Source organism: Triturus cristatus, chromosome 7 (genome assembly GCF_964204655.1).
Source record: "Triturus cristatus chromosome 7, aTriCri1.1, whole genome shotgun sequence".
NCBI lineage: Eukaryota > Metazoa > Chordata > Amphibia > Caudata > Salamandridae > Triturus > Triturus cristatus.
In genome coordinates this window covers 544,160,495-544,184,242 of record NC_140590.1, presented here as the reverse complement: position 1 = coordinate 544,184,242, position 23,748 = coordinate 544,160,495, and the positions used below count along the sequence as shown (strand labels likewise).

Below are 23,748 nucleotides of genomic sequence, written 5' to 3'. Positions count from 1 at the left end.
GCGCAGTAGCTGTGCACAATCCCTGCAGATGTTTGTACATTGAACTAATTAGGCCGTCGGCAGGTTACTGCTCTTGGATTTGTTGAAGTGCCGGCTTGGGTGAGGGGCGCCAGGTACACACCTTTTCCTCCCCTGGTGTAGAGCTTAAAATGCAGGAACTTAGTCCTGCACCCCTGTACAGTACAGCCCTTTTCAGCAGTATTCAATATTTAACTATAAGTTTTAGCAGGAGAGTGCTGGCTCAAAAGGCTGGCCTTGAGCATGGAGAGCTGGGTCAAGGCCCGGGGCGCCGATATTCGTCGGGTGCAGCAGGAAGCCTCCGAACTTAATGTTATCCAAACAGCCGCTCCTCCAATGGTCTCAATTGGGTGCCTTTAAAGACTTTGTAATCAGCGTTTAAGGTACTTCCTCGTAATTGTTCGCTCCCCATCACCCCCCTGCCCTCCTTCCAACTTCCTCATACCTCCTGCTTTCACCGCCCCTGCCGTCACACCCCAACGCCCCCCACCCGCTCTGACAACAAATGCCAATTTTTCCTTCTCCCAGGGCGCTGTCCCGGCCGTACTACGCACAGGTTCTCTGGGATAATGTGCACCTGTGCTCCCATGTTTCCCTTATAAAATGCAACCCAGGAGGGAAGTGATTTCAAGGGTCAAGAAAACACAAATGAAGGGGAACCAAGAGGCGCCACAAATCTGGGGCTGGTATCGCCCAGCTCATTCACCAGTGACAGTGAAGTAAAGCAGCTTTACAGGGCTGGTGAGTAGCTCTAGGTCAAAAGTCACCTTCAACCAATCCTGGCTTTGTAAGCAACTTTTCTTTTGTCTTGGGGATTGTATTTTTCGGGTGCCCACGTTGTATGTACGTGCCTACAATTCCCAGCATGCAAAAGAGCGGTGGAAATGGAATTGAAATCCAAAGCTTGCTGAAAGTGTCGCACATCACACGAGGTGCCTACCAGCCTTAAGTCGAGAGTTCAGTCCAGCACTGATACCTGTTTTTGAACAAACATCCACGCAGACTGCATAGTATCGTCATTGGCATCCTTTTACACCCCTCCAACAATGTATACATTTCCCAAGAATAAACACACAACACAGATATTTGTTTGGGTAAAATTGCTGCAGGTTTATTACATACACCGTTATGTAATGGGTGGGTTATCTTACAGGCGATCCAAGGGCAGAGGTCGCCAACATGGTGGGGGAGGGATATATACCCTCCCCCAGGTCCAGACGCCCAGGAAGTGACGCCCCTCGCGTCACGACCAGGCAGGAAGTAGGGGGGGACTCCAAAAGGAGTCCCTGCCCTCCCAAAGGGGGGCGGGGTGTAGGGTGCCCAGACTATACTATAGCGCCGACCTCTTCAGGGCCCCCTGTGGGTGCCTCGGTCAGCGGCAGGAACTCGGTGGCTTCGGCACAGCATTCCACGTGCTAGCGGCGGAGCCTGGAAATGATTTAGGATTCGGCCCAGAATAGCAGAGTGTTATTTTCTCTTTTCAGCAGCTCACCACACAATGTGGCCGCATTCCTGGAACAATGGGCAGATTTGACTTGCATCCCGCGGAGAACCTGCCAACTCCTGTCCAGCGAAACCTCCACTTGGCAGCGCATTCCTTACCCTTTTCCAGAGACTGGGCCCAGCCTGAGGCTTAGAACCCGAATCCCAGTGTCTGCTCAGAGGCCGGATGCGCCTTCTAGGAACTGTGTGTGGATGTTTGAAGTTTGGCTGGACTCCCTTTTAAGCATTCATGGCGGAGAATTGTTATCATGGGGCCTATAAGGGAATATATTATGTAATTTTAATGTTGCGGGGATTTCATCTAAAGCACTGGTGCCCAACCGTGGTCTTCCAGCAGCAGAGCCATGCCACATGTACAGGACATAGGTTTTCATACAATCACTCTAAGTGGTACTCATTTACATAGAGGGTGAACCTAACAACGTTGCTGGAGAGAGAACCAGTGATGTAGCAGTGTCTTTAACTATGAGGCATGCTATTGGCTGGCTTTGGAATTCTCCTTTGGACTCCACCTCTCCCGTCTGTCCTCCCAGTGAAGCACCTAGCGTCGACCACGCACGAAGCAGGCACAATCTAGGAAGAGCGCATGCGTGTGGCTTATTTTGTCGTTTTTAGTACCCACAACTTTGATGTTTGTCTAGCGCTGCCCACCGGCATACCCTTTCTAAGGCTCTGAGTCGAGGGAAGTTGGAAACGTGATCACCTAGGGCGGTTTACATCTCGGCTGAATATTTGTAGATGCGGCCTATTTTTTACATCCAAATACTGTTTTGCAACCCCATCCTGTACCAAGACTTGCAGGAGCCAGGGTCAAAATGCAAAACTGGAGGAGCTTTTAAAACGTAACGTAAGAAAGTTTGAGATTTCTGGAAGAGTCATGTTCTGCTATTGCACAAGCCTTTGTTTGCTCCGTACACACCGCCTTCAATGATCCAGAAATGAAATGAATTTCGTATCTTTCATTCCCGTTTTCTTCTTTGCTCTTTTGATTTTGTCCAGGACCCCTTTTTAATTTGTGAATGAAAGGTGTGTGTGTTTCTTTTCCGCCTGCACCTTGCTTACAGATTCCTCCCCCTCGGGCAGCTGGACAGGTGTCTGTGATGGCTCCCTCCTTTGATGCCGGGACAGGTTTTTCATGTCCTCTTTGGTACCTCGTTGTAACCGTGGGAGAAGCTGAGATGAAACAGCTTCAGAGGTGAAATCTGGAGATAAAGGAAAGATTTCAGTGAAAACTGCGTCAAAACAGCAGAAAACTCATTCTGAGTCTGTCAGGATCCCATCGACGTCGAAAAAAGCACCGTCTATGACGAAATCTCCTCAGACGGTGAGTGCTTCCTCGTCGTCGACAAAGAACATCCCGTCGACGATCACTTCGTCGACGACTGCACCATAGACGATGATATCATTGCCTGTTTCGTCGCCACCGACGATACCACCACCAACGACGACGACTACTCATTTCTCTTCGACGCCTACCTCGTCATCGACGATTCAACTCCCGTCGAGGAGTCCACCATCGATGACGATACTACTCCCGTCAACGACAGCAGCGGCTTCGACGACAGCATCGTCGACGATGGGTTTTCCGTCGACGATGTGATTGATGAGAACTTCGACGGTGGCTTCTGTTATGGCTATTTCGGCTGGTGCTGACTCAGTCTATGTATATATCGTGGACGTTGAAGCGTAAAAGACCTACATCTTTACAGATCACACCAGTTTTGACATCAAAATTATCGTCGTCGTTCCCATCTTCAAGAAACTATTATCAGGACGTTTCTCATATTTCGCCCTTGCCTCCTAGTCACTATCTGGAGGAGTCAGATGATGATGGACTTTTTAGCCCAGCACGTAACCCTTCTCAACTCCAGATTAAATATCAGTATGAAGAGGATGAGGAAGAATACTATGAGCCTTGTGAGTCTCTGCAAGGTCCTCAAGAGACTTCATTTCAGCAGGAACCTATGGTGCAAATGCCTATTGCCTTGATGCAGGACCTGACGGCTATGTTAAGGAATTATCATACACGCTTTCCACCAGCAGCGCCTATTCCAACACAACCTACTACGCCTCCTGTTTTGTAGATTGCAGGTCCTTCTGCCCCTATCAATGAACCTCAGGATGTTTTACCGGTGCAACATTTAGTCCAGGATGATGATGACGATACTGTTGCTGAGGATGGGGAATTACCAAACTCGCCCACGACTGTGGATGAATGGGACGAATACTTGATTTCTACGCCATCTTCACCAGTTCCTGAGGCAGTAGATTCCCCTTCACAATAATCTACAAAAGGGTCCTAGGGGAACTAGTTTAAGAACTACAGCACCTTCAATCCCCAGAATACACCGAAATACACTCACGGAAGGTCTTAAGTCCAAAAATAAAGAACAAAACGCCGCATGATGCTGCATATACCGTGCACACCTCTTCAAAGAATTAGTACATCACTAAGTAAGGAGATTAAGAGTCCATCAGCCCACCCTTATTGGCGGAGCTTCGTCATTTGAGACTCTACGGGGTCAAGGTCAGGGCCCACACACTCGAGCCAACCGGCTCTACTGGGTACCCGTCCCAATGATCCCCGAATGGAAAAATCTCCTGCCAAAGTGTGCAATAATATTTAGGAGGATTCAAAAAATTGCAGTGCTATAACGTGATAGTGCTTTAAAAATGACTACGTGGTCAAAAAATATGTTTATTGTGAATTGACCAGGTGTCATATCTAAAAACCAAATTAGTCTGAAAAAAATAAGACTAATTCCTGACTTGGTCTCTTAAGGTCGACATGTTTCAGCCGATATGGTTGTCTAACCCGGCTTTCTTCAGGACCTAATAATGATGGTGACCTCCCAGACTGCCCGTAGTCAAGCTCGAGGTCTCGACGGATAGAGCGGTGCCTCCTTCACCGAGCAATCAGCCGGGTGAGGTGAGGCTTTTCTCCCACAGAACGCTGGGAAAGAAGATAAGGTGACAGTACTAAAGCAAAAACATTGCTAGTCTGGTAGGGTGGCTATGGCCACACACTCATATTGATGATAATATCATGATTAAAATTTGAGATTCAATGTTTGTGTACACTATTTTACCAAATTGTTCCTGCGGTAGCCTTGAGTACCATCATTATTAGGTCCTGAAGAAAGCCGGGTTAGACAACCATATCGGCTGAAACATGTCGACCTTAAGAGACCAAGTCAGGAATTAGTCTTATTTTTTTCAGACTAATTTGGTTTTTAGATATGACACCTGGTCAATTCACAATAAACATATTTTTTGACCACGTAGTCATTTTTAAAGCACTATCACGTTATAGCACTGCAATTTTTTGAATCCTCCTAAATATTATTGCACACTTTGGCAGGAGATTTTTCCATTCGGAGATCATTGGGACGGGTACCCAGTAGAGCCGGTTGGCTCGAGTGTGTGGGCCCTGACCTTGACCCCGTAGAGTCTCAAATGACGAAGCTCCGCCAATAAGGGTGGGCTGATGGACTCGTAATCTCCTTACTTAGTGATGTACTAATTCTTTGAAGAGGTGTGCACGGTATATGCAGCATCATGCGGCGTTTTGTTCTTTATTTTTGGACTTAAGACCTTCCGTGAGTGTATTTCGCAGTAGATTCCCCTCCTGAAGATATTGGAGGTTTTCATGCAATTATGGAGAGGGCAGCAACCCGGTTTCATCTTCCTGTATCTGTGAAGCAAACAGTGTTTCCTTTACGATTTTAGTAGGAAGTCCATGTGTTCTATCCCTATAATAGATCATCTCTGGGAAGAAGGAACTAAAATAATGAAAAATCCATTTTCAGTCCCTGCTATTCTACCTAGAATCGATTAAAAGTACAGAGCACCAGATAATGCTCCTGCTTGCCTGTCCGGACATCCTAGACCAGACTCTGTAATTTCACAGGCGGCTCAACGTAAGTCTCGGAATCCATCCATTCCTGTGACAGCCCCGCCAGATAAAGATGGGAGGCGCCTTGATAATATTGGTAAGCGTTTTACCACCATGGCGGGTGCTTCAGTTCGTTCTGCAAACTTTCTGGCGATTCTAGGGAGATATGACCGCCAACTATGGTCGGATATTTGTCCATATCTAGATTACTTACCTGATGACAAGAAGCAGGAGGCAAAGAAAAATATTTTTGAAGGCGAAAGGGCTGCATCAGAAATAATTGATATTTCTATGGACCTAGCTTCCTTGGGCTTTCGTCAACTTGCTGGAGCAGCGGTCCTCAGACGTCAGGGATGGTTGAAATGTACCATCTTTCGGCCTGAGGTCCAAACAAAGATTTTGGACATGCCATTCGATGGCGATATGTTATTTGGGAAACCTATAGATGAGGCTTTGCAAGACATCAAAAAAGATACTGACATTGCCAGAGCCATTGGTACCTTACAATATAGGACGGCTACTTTTCGGGGAGATAGGGGCAGAGTATCTTATTCCTTTCATGGTGGCTATCATAGATACCAAAACCAAGGCAATCAGGGAAGAAATAATTATCAATAGCAGCAGTCCTACAGGAACCCTCCAGCTGCCGCTTTTAGACAGCAGAATAGAAGACGACGGTCTCAAGGCAGAGATTCTGCTAGAAAACAGTGAAAAAATGTTAGCACCTGCAGCAGCTCTGCCACACCTTATTTACAGGATTCCGGATGTATCCCGACATCTCAACAATTGGAAAAAGTTAACCACAGACATGTGGGTCTTGGATATTCTCAAATTTGGGCATACCCTGAAATTTGTCAGTATCCCTTCTCCTCACCCACCATTAAAGAAACATCCTCCTCATCTTGCTCTTCTCAAGAAGGAAGCAAAAATCATTCTTTCGAAAGGAGCGATAGAAAGAGTGCCTCGCTCTCAGGTGGGGAAAGTAATTTATTCCCGCTTTTTTCTAATAAAGAAAAAGTCAGGGGAATGGAGATTTATCCTGGATTTAAGAAAGCTGAACAAATATCTTCTAAAGAAATCTTTTCGCATGGTCACGCTTCAAGAAATCCTTCAGCTTGTGGACCATGCAGATTTCATGACAACATTGGATCTTCAGGATGCATACTTCCACATCCCCATTCACCCCAAACATCGGAAATTCCTTCGCTTCACTGTGGCAGGTGCTCATTCCCAATTTAAAGTCCTCCCCTTCGGCCTACGTTCAGCCCCAAGAGTCTTTACGAAATTCCAGGCCCCAGTCGCGGCTCATCTCAGACTTCAAGGCATACACTTATTCCCTAATCTGGACGATTGGCTAATAAAGGCTCCTTCCTTTCGGCAGGCTTCTCGAGCAACGTCCACATGCCTCCAACTATTTCAATCCCTGGGACTGTCCCTGAACATTCATAAATCAGTTCTTTGTCCTTCTCAAAGGATTCAATTTCTAGGGGCAGTGTTGGATACTATCCAGGACAAGGCATTCTTGTCCAAAGAAAGGCAGTCCCGTCTGATTTCTCTGGCATCAGAACTCCAAAGAAGAAGGTTTGCTTCTGTGAGAATCATCAAATCATTCCTTGGAATACTATCCTCAGCAATTCTGTTGGTACCTCACACCCGTCTAAGGATGCGGTCGATCCAAGAGGAACTAGACAGTCAGTGGCTGCAGATCTCGGGGTCGTTCGATGACCTAGTGGAAATAACTCCAGTTATGCAAGAAGCCCTGCTTTGGTGGCTGCACTCCAAGAATGTCTCAATAGGGCTCACTTTTCTTCCTTCCATGCCGGAGTTCATCCTCACTACAGATGCCTCCATAGAAGGGTGGGGTGCACACCTTCAAGATCTTTGCGTAAGAGGAAGGTGGTCCGCTGCGATGGCGAAAATGCATATCAATTTCTTGGAGCTTCGAGACATTTTCCTGGCTTTGGAGTCCTTTCTCCCAAGGCTTCAAGGTTCAACGGTTCTTATCAGAACCGACAAAACCACTTGCATGCACTACTTGAACAAGCAAGGAGGTACCCGTTCACACATTCTGTCTCGAGAAGCCCAAAGCATTTGGGAATGGCTGCTGTCTCACAATATCACGATCAAGGTGGAACATTTGCCGGGAATTCACAACACTTTAGCGGACACTCTGAGCAGGACTTCGAAGTCCTGTCACGAATGGGAGTTGGATCAATCAGTCGTGGAACACAAATTTTGGATGTGGGGCAAACCAAATCTGGATCTCTTTGCCTCCAAGAACAATCGGAAGTGCCCATGCTTTGCCAGTTGGGAACCGGAGAAGGGCTCGTGGGGGAACGCCTTCATGATGAGATGGACAGGGATCTTTGCTTACGCATTCCCCCCCTTTCCGTTGATCCCAAGACTTCTACGCAAGCTCAAGATGGAACCATGTTGCATGATTCTCATTGCTCCGCGGTGAACGCGTCAGCATTGGTTTACGGAGCTTCTCCTACTGTCCAAACGCAGACCATACCGCCTTCCTGCAGTTTCGACCCTGTTATCAATGAGCAAGGGCCAGATTCTTCATCGTCGTCCAGTCCAATTGCATCTTCATGCATGCTTTCTGGATTCACAGAATTCATGGAGGTAGATTTACCTCAGGATTGTAGAGATATTCTTGCTAGGGCAAGAGCTACTTTAAAGACGTATGCTGTGAAATGGAAATGATTCTGTGACTGGTGCAGTGACAGGGATTTACATCCTTTACGATGTTCTCCAGATAAAGTTCTGCCTCATCTTCTTTCGCTATCTAGATCTGGTCTTATGTTTACATCAGTTAAGTTACATTTAGCGGCCATATCGACCTACAGACGTTCTGCAGGAGCTTCATCCCTTTGCTCTAATCGCTTGATCAAACAATTTCTAAAGGGGCTTTTCAGAACTTTTCCACCCGTCAGAGCTCCTCCTCCAGAATGGAGGCTTAATCTGGTGTTACAACAGCTCATGAAGCATCCATTTGAGCCTGTTCACAAAGGTGAACTCAAGTACCTCTCTTGGAGAACGGCACTTCTAGTGGCTCTAACCACTGCTCGGAGAGTCAGTGAAATCCAGGCTTTCACTACTAAACAACCTTATTTGAAATTCACCAACGATTATGTCCTCCTCAGAACTAATCCAACGTTTATGACGAAGGTTCCCTCTACATTCCATCTTAATGAGCCTGTTCTACTGCGTTCTTTCTTTCCAAATCTGTCTTCCTCTGCTGAAAAGACTTTACCTACCTTGGATGTTAAAAGGTGTCTGAAATTCTACATTTCACGTACTGTGTCCATCAGAAAGTCGGATCAATTGTTTATTTCTTATGGTGGTCAAAAGCCAGGAACAGCTGTGACAAAATCCACTATTGTAAGGTGAATTGCATCTACTATCCAATTCTGCCATTCTAAATAAAGCTGGACATCCTTTATCTATAAAACCCAAGGCTCATTCCACAAGGGCAGTGTCCTCATCTACTGCTCTTTTTGCCGGAGTACCTTTGGAGAAGATTTGCCGTGCTGCGACCTGATAAAATGTGCACACTTTTACACTGCATTACTGTCTGTATCTGGCTTCATAGGCTGAATCGGCTGTTGGTCAAGCAGTGTTACGAAACCTCTTTAAATAAGGTAAGCCTCTGTAAGGAGGTGATTATGTCATTACATGTTCACTAATACAAGATTTATTGTGTTTCTTTTCTATTTTATTGCTATGAATTACTGTATTGGTATTACGAGGTATCTATGTATTTCTTATGATACCCACCATCCGCTATATAACTAACGATTCTACTGCTAACTATTCTGATTCTAAGCATGTGAATCTATGAAAGATACCCCAATACTGGATAAGAAAACGAGTTACTTACCTGTAACTTCAGTTATCCAGTATTGGTATCTTTCGTAGATTAACATGCGACCCACCCTCCTCCCCGGAGAGGCATACCTCATTGCTAATACATACTTATTGTCACTTGTGCTATGAAAATCTGAGGGTTTGCCTCTCTGTGAAGTGTTCTAAGAGGGCGCTGCAGCCTGATTGGCTGTGTCCCAAATTTGGTTCTTTTTGCAAAAGGACTAAGATAGGCTAATGTAGTAACTTTATTGTACATACTAGCCTATTGTGTAATTTTTTTATGACTATTATGTATATATATTTTATTGTACCGCAAGACTCCCACCTCGTCAGCGAGGATGATTATAAGCATGTGAATCTATGAATGATACCAATATTGGATAACTGAAGTTACAGGCAAGTAACTCGTTTTCTTCCATCCTCTTTAGGAGTTTTCATGTGTGTGACTAGAAGGCTAAAAATACAGGTTGCTATGTTGAGTAATTTTTACTTACAATAACAACTTATGTATCTTAGTCTTGTAGTTACTTTAGCCAAGCAGCCTACCCTCTAATCCATTCAACTCTGACCTGGTATTATACTTTAGCTCAATAAGAGAGACTAAAGAGAGGGGTGCTTTGATCCAGTGCATGTCCAACCTTTTTTTGTGTTTTTTAAAGTACTTTGCACCTGGTATTCTATCAATGATATATTTATAACACATGTATAACCAAGTACTACACATACTAAAGTTACTTTGGTAAGAAAGTGTCTGTTAAGCATTTTTAAAAGATTTCTTTCTTATGGTTTCACTGATTTGTTTGCTTTTACTTTAGACAAAGATGAAGTCCTTTTCAGTGGAGCACAGAAATCAAGACCAACCCCTTTTACAGCCCAAACAGGTATTATGTCCTCTGCTATTAAAGAAAAGCGTAATCTTTGATCTGGTCTCCATAGTTAAATTTTGAGTTACACTGTCCACTGCTACAATCTGAGTTGTCTTTTGCTATGGCTTAGATAGGTGTGCTGGCTTCTGCAGGAGTGCACGTCCCTCATAAATGGTTCCATATACCTCTGCTATTGCCCAAGCAGGTACTCTGTGCTCTGCTACAATTCAAACAGACTTCCACTTTCTAGATATCCTGCCTACATCTAGGTACATTTAACTCCAGCTTCTGATGGTAATGCTTGGTACTTTTGAAGACTGGTCTAGATTAATCTTTGCTCTAGAAGCCAAGTTTGTACTATAACCTGTCAACTGTATGTCCCAGCAATTCAGACCTACATTGGGACATTAAGTGCCATTGAACTGTAGCAGAAGCAGTGCCTAGCGCTTTTAGGACAAAAATATAACCTTGAGTATTGAAAAACTGTGATCACATCTAGACTGTGTATTAGCAGCAGCCAAGAGGACTTGTACCATTGTCCTTATAGTTGGGAAATACTTGTTAAAGCATATTAAATATGTAATTTACTCTTATTTCGACCTCTGAGCCGGTGCCAGGGTCGACTTCTCGCCTTCCTCCTTTTCCAGGAGCCGGAGCAACTCCCGCTCAGATCAAACAGTTCTACGAGGCCACGCGCCACGTATTTGAGAAGACTGACCCCTCTGGTGAGCCTTCAGGGCCTGCGGGGTCGAAAGGGGCCCTTCTTATTCAATGCCGTCGGCTCCGGCCACGGTGCTGGTAGGGACTCGGAGATCTGATAACTGATCTAGGTTGATGCTGGTCGTGCCACCCCGACCTCCCCCGGCGTCGGACCCGAAGTCTGTGCCTGCAGCGCCGCCGATGCCAGCCCCATCCTTATCACCAATGACACGGAGTCAGAATGATGTCGCTCAACGCCAATTTCGTTGATTGAACCCAGGAATTCTATGTTGTCGCTTGAACACTTTGTGCGTGTGTTAGGCTCAGGAGAGGAATTGGAGGGGCTCTGGACCCTCTTGAACACCAGGATGACTCTGCAGATCAGTTGGACTGGTATGGGGAACTTGGGGAAGCCAGTGGGGTGGACACTTCTCCAGATACTGGCATGCTCTCTCCGCCAACTGTGGCTATGGAGGAGAGGGCATCTTATGCCATGGTGGTTAAGAGGGCAGCTGAAGGCCTTAGACTGGAGCTGCCCTCAATGGAGGTCAGGACTAATCTCCTGACTGAAGTGATTCAGCCTGGTGCTTCCCCCTCAGATAACCCCTTTTGCCCTTTAATGAAGCGCTTACTGATGTCCTTCTAGGCACATAATCCAAGCTTAGCACAAGGGCTCCTGTGAATAGGACAATTGCCCGCCCCCATCGCCCAGCATCGGGAGAACCAAAGTTCTTGAGCCAACACTCCACCCCAGAAAGCTTGATGGTGCAGGCCTCCACCTCACAGGGCACGTTCCCTTACGCTCTTCCGTATAGGGAATCCAATAGGCTGAATTTATTTGGGAAGAAAATGTTTTCTTCCTACATCCTGGCATTGCGGTCGGTGAATACCGAGTTCTCATTGGGCCGTTTCTCCCACTCCCTTTGGGAGACGGTTGCGCAAGTGCTGCCTCAAGTCCAGGAGGAGGCCCTGGCTTTGCTCTCTCAGGCAGTTCGGGATAAGGAGATGCAGCAAAATTCACCATAAGGTGTGGCCTTGATGCAACAGAATCGCTGGGCAGATCAATTTCCACAACAGTGGCCTTGAGATGCCACACCTGGCTTTTCGGGTGATGTCCAGGCAAATCTGATGGACATGGCCTTTGATGGAACCCGTCTTTTTGGGGAAAAGGCAGATTCGACCCTAGTGAGGTTCAAGGACTCTCGAGCTACGACCAGTCTTGCCTTTCGCCCCTTTTGTCGTAACGGAAGGGGTTTCCAGCCGCGTCAGCCCTATCCCGGCCACTGTTCTTCGCAGGCTTCTCAAGCTGCGACAGGGACGTGGATGGGGTTCATTCCGGCCTAGGAATGGAAACCAGAAGTCGTCAGCCACCCTAACCTTGGCAGCCGCAGCCTCCAGGGACTCCTAGTCGGACTCTGTAGAACCACACCACTCCAGTTGGTGGGAAAATCTATCATCATCTTCCCCACTGGCGTTCCATAACATTGGACAAGTGGGTCTAGCAGATCATTCAGGAGGGCTATTCTCTGCCTTTCTTTTCTGTAGTAGGGGATTTCTGTGTATAGTCATAATCATGTGAATAGTCCCGCCCATGTGCGTGGACCTCCGAGCACTTCAATAGAAATAGTCTCTTAAGTTGTCCTCTTCTGCAATCCTGCATAGACACTTAAGAGAAAATAGAAGACAAATAATGCACCCTGAAACCAACAAGGCTACGCTGGCCAGTACTTCATCCTGAAGTGAAAAAGATAGCCAGGTAACAATTAAATTTATTCATTTTGCTAAGTTTCACACAAAGAGAAACTCCCCTTCACAAAGATCCCTTTTTCATGATAGAGAGGCTGCCATTATGTGTCTGTAAATGGATACTGTGCCTTTAAGGAACCCTCCAGAGACCCTCGGTATCCCATGATGCACAGCCAAAGGCCAGTTACTTTCAGTTCTTTTTTCCGGCTCCTGCTAGCAGGACCCTGGAGCATTGAGCTCTACCTTTTGTTGTATATCTTCAAATTATTGAGCTTTATTATTAGTTTGTGTTTCACTCGACGTCTTGGGCCTTTACCTTCCTTTTGCTGTCTTTTTGGGGCAGTTAGCCCACATTTCTCTTGTCAAAATGCCATCTTTGTTTGACAAGTGCCCAGAATGTGGCAGGAAGAAGGCCAAGTCGGACTCTCACAGAGTTTGTATACTCTGTCTTCCTACATCTCATGTACCTGACTCCTGTATCAGCTGTAACTCCTTCTCCAGGAAGACCCTGCGTGACAGGGAGAAGATACGCCTTCAGGGCCTTGAACAGAGAAGACAACAGGCTGCAGGTGGGGCATCTGGGCACCGGCCTCAGGGGGGCTCCCCAGTCGAAAAAAGGCCCAGAAACGAGGCTGGTCCTGGTCGACGTTTAAGGCGTCGACGTCGAAACCAGCTATGACGACGATATGCTCCTCGTCGACCCAGGGGTCTGGGTCTAAACGATGTCGAAGATCAGCGTCCAGGGGAAGGATGTCGAGACCTCGGACGAGGTCGACGTCGAGGACGTCACAGACGATGTCGACACATCATCGTCGTCGTCGGTCTGGGTCCAGGAGATATTGGCGCTCGCTGTCGAAGCAACACCGCTGTTTGCCGTCGACGCGCAGATCGCCGTCGACGAGAAGATCAACGTTGTGCAGAAAGTCACCGTCGAGAAGACAGTCGACGAGAAGAAGTTTGACGTCACGTGGAAAGTCGACATCACGTAGAAAGTCGATGTCGAGGAGACGGTCGACGTCGAGGAGGTACCTTCGGAGCTCGACGTCGAGAGACCTGTCACCTTCTGTGGTCAGCCTCTCCTCTTCTGAGAGTTCAAGATCGCGACGACATCGACGTTCGCCATCCAGGGGCACCGCTTCCAGAGCTTCCTCTTCGAGGCCTGCCCGCAAGCGGAGAAGGGTAATTTCTACCTCGGACTCAGAGTATTCCAGGACCTATTCTCCGACCAGGTCACCGGAACCAGCTCAGCCTGTGGTTCCTCATCAGTCGCCTAGGACGCCTGAGCCGCCGCATCCTCCTCCTCCTCCTCCTCCACCTCAGCCTCTTCCTCGGCCACCGGTGGCTCCACCTGTGCCAGTGATCCCGTCGGAACCAAGAAGGCCAAGATCTCGATCCAGGCCAAGACATCGCTCTCGCAGCCTGCACCGGTCTTCTACCAGATCTCGCCGTCGTCGTCATCACGAGAGGTCACGTTCCAGATATACTAGAGATACAGAGTCCTCTATTGGAGGAAGATACTCTCCTAACCTGTCGGATTCTCCACCTCCAAGAGTGTCACCTGTTGATGACATTACCACGTTTCAGGAGGTTCTAGTAAGGGGAGCGGTGAAACAGGGCATTGCACTATCCGTGCCTGCCCCTACATCGGTGATCTTTGAGACACTACAGCGAAAGCAAGCCTCTCGGCCTCTACTTCCTTTAGTGCCCGGGTTGGAGGAACCGGCGATGGAATTGTTCCTGACGCCTGCCTCAATGAAATCGGCACCCTCGAGGCTTCAGAAGAATACCGCCCCCCAGACTCGGACCCTGCATTCCTTCGGGCGAATCTCCCCCCCGGATTCAGTCATAGTGGTGGCGGCGAAGAAGCAGCACGCTACAGCCCCTTCGACCACAGTTCCACTGTACAAGGAAAGCCGTATTATTGATTCTGTGGGGAGGAAGGTCTGCAGCACTGCAGCCACTTCGATGAAGGCAGCGAGCTCTACTGCCCTCCTGGGCCGATACGGCCGCTCCTTGTGGGAGTCCCTTCAACAGTTCATAGAACTCCTGCCTAGAGACAAACATGAAGATTTCCAGGAGGTTCTCAATGAAGGTCTGATGGTCTCTAATCAGATTATCAGTGCGGCTGCGGACACTTCGCTCCTTGCAGCCCATGGATATTGTCATGGTGGGACTCTGCGACGCCATTCATGGTTGCGTCTCACCTCCTTGAAACCGGAGGCCCAGCAGCGCATCACTAATCTCCCATTCTCGGGTTTCACCCTCTTTGGTTCCCATGCGGACGAGGAGATGGCTCGAATGAAAGCTGAAGTTGAGACCCTCAAGGCTGTTGGCTTGGAAAAGCCTAAAGTAGCAGCGTAGGAGTTTCCACCCCTACCAACGGCGTTACTCTAACTAGCGGTTCCAACACGGACAGGGCCGTCAGGCTGGACAGTAGCAGCAACAGCAGCAGCAGTTTCAACGGCAACCATTTCAGAGGCGTCAGAGAGGCAGGGGTAACTAGCAGTCGACATCGGGGAACAAGGCCCCCGCTGATTCTAAGCCCTGAGAGGTTACTTCCCCCTCTTCTGTTACCACTCCGGTGGGGGGGAAGCATTCAAAATTACCTGGCAGAGTGGAGAAAGATAAATCAGGACAATTGGGTGCTGAATATTGTTCGCAATGGATACTGTCTACGTTTCATCAGCCCTCCTCCATCGATTCCACCAGTTTGTTCACAATACATGTTGTGCGAACTTCAAGTGGAGGCCGATACCCTGTTAAGAAAAATGGCGATAGAACCGGTTCCTCCTCCTCAAAGGGGGAAAGGTCTATACTCCAGGTTCTTTCTCGTACACAAAAAGGACAAAAACGAATTCAGACCCATGCTCGATTTGCGACAAGCGAACAAATGGATTCGCAGAGGAAAGTTCTGCATGCTGTCCCTGCACCAGATTTATCCTCAGCTGCATCAGGGGGACTGGCTATGCGCCATAGATCTGCAAGACGCGTACTTCCATGTACCCATTGCAAGGAAGCATCGAAAGTTCCTGCGGTTCCTAGTCGGCACCAATCATTACCAATATACAGTGCTTGCATTCGGCCTGAAGCTGCGCCCAGGACTTTTTCCATAGTGCATGGCAGTGGTTGCAGCGCACCTGAGGAAGAACAAGGTGTTCGTATATCCGTACCTGGACGACTGGCTGATCAAAGCCGCCTTGTTTCAGGAAGCGCAGCTACATTTCAACAGGACGGCCGTTCTGTTGAATCGTTTGGGTCAACACATCAATCTGTCAGTCTGTCCCGACTCCTGTTCAGTGTCTGCAGTACCTGGGAGCCTCCATCGATACACTCAAGGCAAGCGTGTGTCCTTCGGAGGAGCGACGCTTATCAATCCTTCGGAAGGCTCAGGCTCTCATGTCCATTCCCTCGCCGATGGTGAGGACTGTGTCCTCTCTCCTGTGTTCCATGGCCTTTTGTATCTTTCTCACTCCACATGCACGCCTCCACATGCGGCCTCTGCAGGAATCTTTGGAGGATCAGTGGGACCAGAAACGAGGGAGTTGGGAGGACAGGATCCAATTGTCGCAACACGCTGTCCAGTCCCTGAAGAGGGATTCCGTTCCAAAAAGAGATACCGACTCAGACCATTGTGACAGATGCATCTCTCCACGGCTGGGGAGCGCATTCGGACCACCTCCAGATACAGGGCACGTGGTCCCAGACGGACCTGCTTGTACAGATGGACAACACAGCAACAATGTATTACCCCAACAAGCAGGGGGGCTCAAGATCGCGCTCATTGTCTCGGGAAGCGCAGATGATCTGGAACTGGCTGCTGGCCAGGGACCTGATGATAATGGCGACTCATCTGCCAGGTGTGCAGAATGCTCAGGCAGACTCGCTCAGCAGACTCGTTCAAGAAAATCACGAATGGATCATAAATGACGAGGTGTTAAGAGAAATCTTCGCAAGATGGGGCACTCCAGAAATCGATCTGTTTGCCACCGCAGACAACAGCAATTGCCGAGACTTCGCCTCCAGGTTTTACCAACCGGGGATGCTGGGAAATGCACTGTGGATCAACCGGTCTAACCGCTTTCTCTACGCTTTTCCACCCATTCCCCTGATCCTAACAGTGTTGATCAAGCTGTCCCAGTCCCGGGCCAAGATGATCCTCATTGCTCAGGAATGGCCTCGGCAATGTTGGTTCACCGACCTCCTACACCGGTCTCTCCTGCCACATCTTCGTCTTCCGTGTCGACCGGACCTTCGCTAGTGCAGTATGGACATTTAAATCTCGGAACTGCATGGAGATATTAAGAGATAATAAGAGAAGCGAAAAGACTGTCTACAAAGACTTTCTACGTATACAAATGGAAGAGATTTTGCATTTGGTGCGCGTCTAGATGCAGACCCTACATCCTGAAAGGAGGATGTCATTCTCCCATACTTACTACATTTGGCTCAATCTGGCCTTAATTTTCATTCCATTAAGGTTCACCTAGCAGCGTTAACTGCGTATAGGAAATGCTTTTCAGAAACCTCCTTGGAAGGTTTGAAGAAGGTGTTTCCTCCCATTACGCGTCCTTCGCCTCTGTGGGCGCTTAATGTGGTGCTGTCTAGACTAATGAAGGAGCCTTTTGAGCCCATCTGTCCTGGAAGGCAGCTTTCCTTGTAGCTATAACATCGGCTCGCAGGGTGAGTGAGATCCAGGCTCTCTGTTGCCAAGAGCCCTATACTGTGTTTCATGCATCAAAGGTTGTCATGAGAACTCACCCAAAGTTCCTTCTTAAGGTGGTGTCAGAGTTCCATGTGAATCAGGCAATTACTTTGCCCACATTTTTTCAGCATCCTTCCTCTCCGGCGGAGAGGTCCCTTCATTCGCTTGATGTGAGAAGGGTGTGGAAATTCTACTTAGATAAGACAAAGGAGATTCGTAGATCGGATCAATTATTTGTTAATTATGGATCTGTCAGGACTGGTCTTGCTACCTCCAAGCAGTCCATCTCTAGGTGGATTGTGGCCTGTATTCAACTGTGTTATCAGAAAGCTAACAAGACTCTAGTTAGTAAGCCTAAGTCTCACTCTACCAGAGGTAAAGCGGCTACAGCGGCTTTACTCCGTAATGTCCCTATTGCAGAAATCTGTAAGGCTGCCACCTGGAAGTCAGTCCATATCTTTGCTAAACACTACTGCCTGGACTCTGATGCCAGGGCAGATGCTCAGGTTGGGCGGGCTTCGCTGAGGAATCTATTTGCACAGTAGTGGGTTTGTCTGTTTCTTCCACCGCTGTTTTTTTTTTTTTTTTTTTTTTTTTTTTGGGATGGGCTTGCCATTCTATTCACATGATTGACTATACACAGAGATCCCCTACTACAGAAGGAGTAGTTTCTTACCTGTAACTCCAGTTCTGTAGTAGGGGTATCTCTGTTATAGTCATAAGCAACCCGCCCTCCTCCCCGATGGATGAAACTGTACTATCCTGAATGCAGCAGGCCTGGCTTTATACACTTTCAAAAAGAGCTGAAAGTAACTGGCCTTTTGCTGTGCATCATGGGATACCGAGGGTCTCTGGAGGGTTCCTTAAAGGCAAGGTATCCATTTACAGACACGTAATGGCAGCCTATGGGGCTTGTCTGTCCAACCCTTCCTCTCTATCATGAAAAAGGAATCTTTGTGAAGGGGAGTTTCTCTGTGTGAAGCTTAGCAAAATTATTACTTTTTTGGGCCCGGATGTTTGCAGTTGTTTTTCTTCTTGGAAAGTCTTTGGAAGTCACGAGGTATGTGACTCCTGCTTTGGATCATTCTGCGCATGGGCTTCGGCTCCATCCTCAGATTGTTTTTTTCCGCCATCGGGCTCGGATATGCTCTTCGCGCTCCGGTTCCGAACCGTTTTCAGTTCTTCTAATCGGCACGCAATCCTTCCCTTTCCGCGGTATTATTTCGATCGCGATCTCCAACACTCGACGCGACTCATCGTTCGAAGTCTTCGATTCCGGTCGTCAACGAAGGCCTTCGGGCCTACCTGAGCTCCGGTCCTGGCTCATGGAATGGACTCCATTTAAGAAGTGTCCTCGATGTGGGTCAAAGTTTCCCCACACCGATCTCCATGAGGTGTGCAACCTCTTCCTCTCCACAGAACACGAGACTGTCCGGCTTGCAAATCCTTCCAGTCAAAAAAGACCATTCGGGACCGAAGGGCGAGGAGAACCATGGCACACTCGTCGACTGCATTCCCCGACGACATCTTCAGAGAAGGTGTCGATGTTCCCGAAGACCAGCACACCGAAGAGGGCCTCGTCAGCGCCTCCGAAGCCGACGACTCAGATTGCGAGGACATCACTCCGGCACAGAGGTGCGTGAGTACTAACATCGATCCCCACACCCCACCCTCAACGGCATCAAAAAAGGCTTCGGTCACACCTTCGCCCTCGGGCCTAGGCACGACCAAAGTCACTGCTTCACATACCTCGCTTTCGGGCCTGGTAAAGAAGCCCATCAAGCCTTCTGGCAGCTCGAGCCAGCCTGCCGTCGGTGCCGAGAAACACTCCTCCGCACCAGCACCGAAAAAGAAGATGGCCTCCTCCGCGCCGAGCTCCACACCGAAGCACTCGGCGCCGAAGACCAGCACTAGCTCCTCGGTACCGACACCATCCCCGGAACCGAGCAAAAAATCCAAAGCCCTCGATACCCACACCTCGAAGCCGAAAGCCATCTCGGAACCGAGGAAACAACCGGACATTTCTAAGCCACACAGTTCAAAACAACGAATGCCGACTCCAAGACTAAAAAACCTACGGCTCCGACACCTTCGGCGCCGACGGATCGGCCCCTCACAGAGGAACTATTTTGGCCCGATCCACTCCAAAAAACACTTGTCAAAGACCCTAAAACTGGACATTTGATGCTCAGCATCAAAAAGAGACCGCTGGACAAGCCTGTCCCAGCTCCACCTCCAAAGAGAAGAGACTTGGCTACCTCCCCTTTTAGACTACCTTCACCCCCTCCTCCACCTCCTCCTCCCTCTCCTCCGCCTCCCCCACCTCATCATTCCCCCACACCCTCTCCGGATGAGGATGATGACGATGTCTACGACGACACAGGGGACGGACCCCATGACCAACCCACAGGGGTCCCCACTCCTACAGGCTCCCCAGACCCATGGGACGACTACAACATCCCAGACGTCCCTAAAGTCCCGCAGGACGACCTTTACCCTTCAAGACCGTCCCCCCCCAGAAGACACTATGGGGTTTAACCAACTGCTCCATAGGGCTGCACACTACTACGGAGTTGATCTCCATACAGACCCCGTGGAGGAGGACTTCCTCCTAGATACCTTTGACACTACACACAGGGCCACTTCCATTCTGCCCATGCTTAAGGGTGTTATCAAGCAGGCGCCGAAGGTCTTTAAAGACCCGGTCAGAGCCAGGGTCATCAACCCTCGCATCGAGAAGAAGTATAAGGCCGCCCCTACAGATCCCACCTACATCAGAGGGTCCACACCACTAGACTCCCTAGTAGTCTCCACTGCAAGGAAGCGTGCAAACTCCCAGGCATCAGGCGAGGCACCACCACCTGATAAGGAGTCCAAACTACTAGACGCCTCTGGCAAGCGAACTGCATCCCAGGCTGCCAGCATATGGCGCATTGCAAACACCCAAGCGCTTTTGACAAGATATGACAGGGCACATTATGACGAATTAGAAGCCATAATGCAACACCTCCCTGACAAATACAGGAATAGAGCCAACGAGCTAATACAGGAGGGTAAAACCATCACCAACACCTCCATTCGCTGCACCCTCAATGTAGCTGACACCGCCTCTAGGGCAATTAACACCAGCGTCCTCCTCCGTAGGCATGCCTGGCTACGAATTTCGGGTTTCAAATCCGAGGTGCAGGCTTCCATCCTCAGCCACCCCTTTGACCAGGAACATCTGTTTGGCCCAAACGTTGACGTTGCCCTGGAAAAAATGAAAAAGGACACCGATACGGCAAAGTCTATGGGAGCCCTACAGTCACACCCTCCCAGGCGCTCCTTTCGCCGTTCTTCCTTTCGAAGCACCTCCAGAGGCTACTCCTCCGACAGCGCCTCCACTTCCTATAAAGCCCCTACCCAATCCACCTTCACTAGGGGTTACCTGAAAGGCGGCTATAGGGGTAACAACAATAAGGGTAGAGGCAAAATTAACACCTCCCGCTCTGCCTCCACCCCTGCTCAATGACTTCCCTCCACTCCCCCCAGACCATCCCACTCCAATCGGGGGCAGACTCCACAATTTCCTTCCTGTCTGGACTACTATCACCTCAGACAAATGGGTAACACAGATAATTCGGTCAGGCTACTGCCTCAAACTAACATCTACCCCCCAAACATTCCACCCAAACAACGCCGAATGTCACAGAAACATTTGTCACTTCTAAAGCAGGAGGTAATCTCCCTCCTACAAAAGAGTGCGATAGAACTAGTTCCTGCCCACCAACAAAATATGGAAGTTTACTTCCTATATTTTCTCATACCAAAAAGGGACGACACTCTAAAGCCCATCCTGGACCTCAGACCCCTAAATCACTATATACACTCAGACCATTTCCACATGGTCACACTCCAGCAGGTACTTCCCCTGCTCTCCCAAAACGACTTCCTTGCCACCCTAGACCTCAAGGACGCCTATTTCCACATTCCTGTTCACAAGGCTCACAGGAGGTTTCTCAGATTTGTAGTGGACGGCCAACACTATCACTTCAAAGTGCTCCCATTCGGAGTCACCACAGCACCACGGGTGTTTACCAAGTGCCTAGCGGTAGTGGCAGCACACCTGCGAAGACAACACATCCACGTCTTCCCATACCTAGACGACTGGCTCATAAAAGCCAACTCATACAACCAGTGTGTACAACACACTCATGCCACTATCCAACTACTTCACCACCTGGGCTTCACAGTAAACCATACCAAGTCCCATCTGCAACCGTCCCACGTAAAACAATACCTAGGTGCCACCATAGACACCTCAAAAGCGCTAGTCTATCCCAGTCCTGCCAGGATAGCAAACATTGAGGCTCTACGTGCCAAATTTCACCCGGAACACTCTCTTCCAGCTCGAGTGTTCATGCAACTTATAGGAATGATGGCCTCTTGCATATTCATAGTACCTCACACAAGACTCCAGATGTGTCCTCTCCAAGAGTGCTTAGCGTGCCAATGAAACCAGGCCCAGGGTCAATTGACAGATCTGGTGTTGGTAGACGGTCGTGCCCATCGCTCTCTGCAGTGGTGGACCACCAAAAACCTTTCCAAAGGGCGACCGTTCCTGGACCCGGTTGCCCAGATAGTACTGACAGCGGATGCATCGCTCTCTGGCTGGGGAGCTCACCTACTACATCACACCACACAGGGCAGGTGGACACCTCAACAAAAGTTACTCCACATCAACCATCTAGAGTTACTAGCCATATTCTTAGCCCTGAAGGCCTTTCAAACCCATGTCTCCGGCAAGGCCGTCCTAATCTGCACGGACAACATGACAGCCATGTACTATATACAAAAACAAGGCGGCACACACTCTCCACAGCTCTCTCATTTAGCACAGAGCATATGGAGATGGGCCATACCCCAAAAAACGTTCTCCTAGCCCAACATGTCCCAGAAGTCCAGAACACTATGGCCGATCTGCTCAGCAGACAAACACAACAAATCCATGAGTTGGAACTCCATCCACAAGTTCTTCACCCTTACTTTCAAATTTGGGGCCATCCACAAATAGACCTCTTCACCACACACGAAAAGGCCAAATGCTCCAAGCTCGCCGCCAGGTATCCACATCCATTGTCCAAAGGCAATGCAATATGGATGAACTGGTCAGGCAGATTTGCGTACGCTTTTCTGCCTCTTCCACTCATTCCATTAGTGGTGCGCAAACTGCAGCAACATTCCCTCACTCTCATCCTAATAGCTCCAACTTGGGCCAGACAACCGTGGTACACCACACTGCTGGAACTATGTGTAGTCCCGCACCAAAAGTTACACCTCTCTCCACTCCTCTTAACCCAGAACCATGGAGAGATCAGGCACCCGGACCCAGCTCAGCTCAACCTTGCGATTTGGCTCCTGAAATCCTAGAATTCGGTTATCTTAATCTTCCCCCTGACTATATGAACGTCATTAGAGAAGCTAGACGGCCTACCACTAGAGCTTGCTATGCAGCCAAGTGGAAACGTTTTGTGATCTATTGTCACAACAATAACTTCGATACCCTAGATGTGTCCATTCAACACATCATAGGCTATTTATTACACCTACAAAGATGCAACCTAGCCTACACGTCTATTAGACTGCACCTTGCAGCCATAGCTGCTTATCTACAAAACAGGCAACATCTCTCACTTTTTCGAGTACCTGCCATAAAAGCCTTCATGGAAGGCCTCAAGAGAATAATTCCCCCCAGAGTGCCACCCTCACCTGTGTGGAACCTAAACCTTGTTCTCACAAGACTAATGGGGACTCCCTTTGAACCGCTACACAAATGTGAACTTCAATTCCTCACATGGAAAACTGCATTTCTTGTAGCCATTACTTCCCTCAGAAGGGTCGGTGAGATACAAGCACTCACCATTCAAGAACCTTTTATGCAAATGCACCATAACAAGGTTGTTCTCCGCACTAATCCAAAATTCCTCCCTAAAGTAATTTCTCCCTTTCACCTAAACCAATCTGTGGAACTGCCCGTATTCTTCTCGCAGCCACAGACCATTGCAGAAAGAGCTCTACTATATCGAAAGGACACAACCCTTTCGTAAGACCAAACAACTGTTCGTGTCTTTCTCACCACCACACAAAGGCAACCCCATCTCCAAATCTGGGATAGCTAGGTGGATTGTTAAATGCATACAGATTTGCTACCACAAAGCAAAACGCACGCTATCTGTTCCCCCTAAAGCCCACTCTACATGTAAAATAGGGGCTTCCATGGCATTCTTAGGGAACATCCCCATAGCTGCTATCTGCAAAGCAGCTACATGGTCTACACCACACACTTTCACTAAACACTATTGTGTAGATGAGCGAACTAAACAAGCTAGTGTGGGCCAGGCTGTTCTTAAAACACTGTTTCAAACAACTGCAGCAGATAGTGGTGGTTGCCCCTAGGAGCGAGTATA

At 48.5% G+C, this 23,748-nt stretch overlaps 1 protein-coding gene across 6 annotated transcripts in view; it reads left to right on the top strand.

Moving 5' to 3' along the window:
- The window catches only part of UNK (unk zinc finger), a 683,439-nt gene that overhangs the window by 516,969 nt on the left and 142,722 nt on the right, over positions 1-23,748 (top strand). For all 6 annotated transcript variants that reach the window (XM_085616970.1, XM_085616969.1, XM_085616974.1 and 3 more), the window contains exon 10: positions 10,105-10,170. In XM_085616970.1, the coding sequence (XP_085473096.1) occupies positions 10,105-10,170 (66 nt within the window). The remainder of the gene's footprint in view (positions 1-10,104; positions 10,171-23,748) is intronic.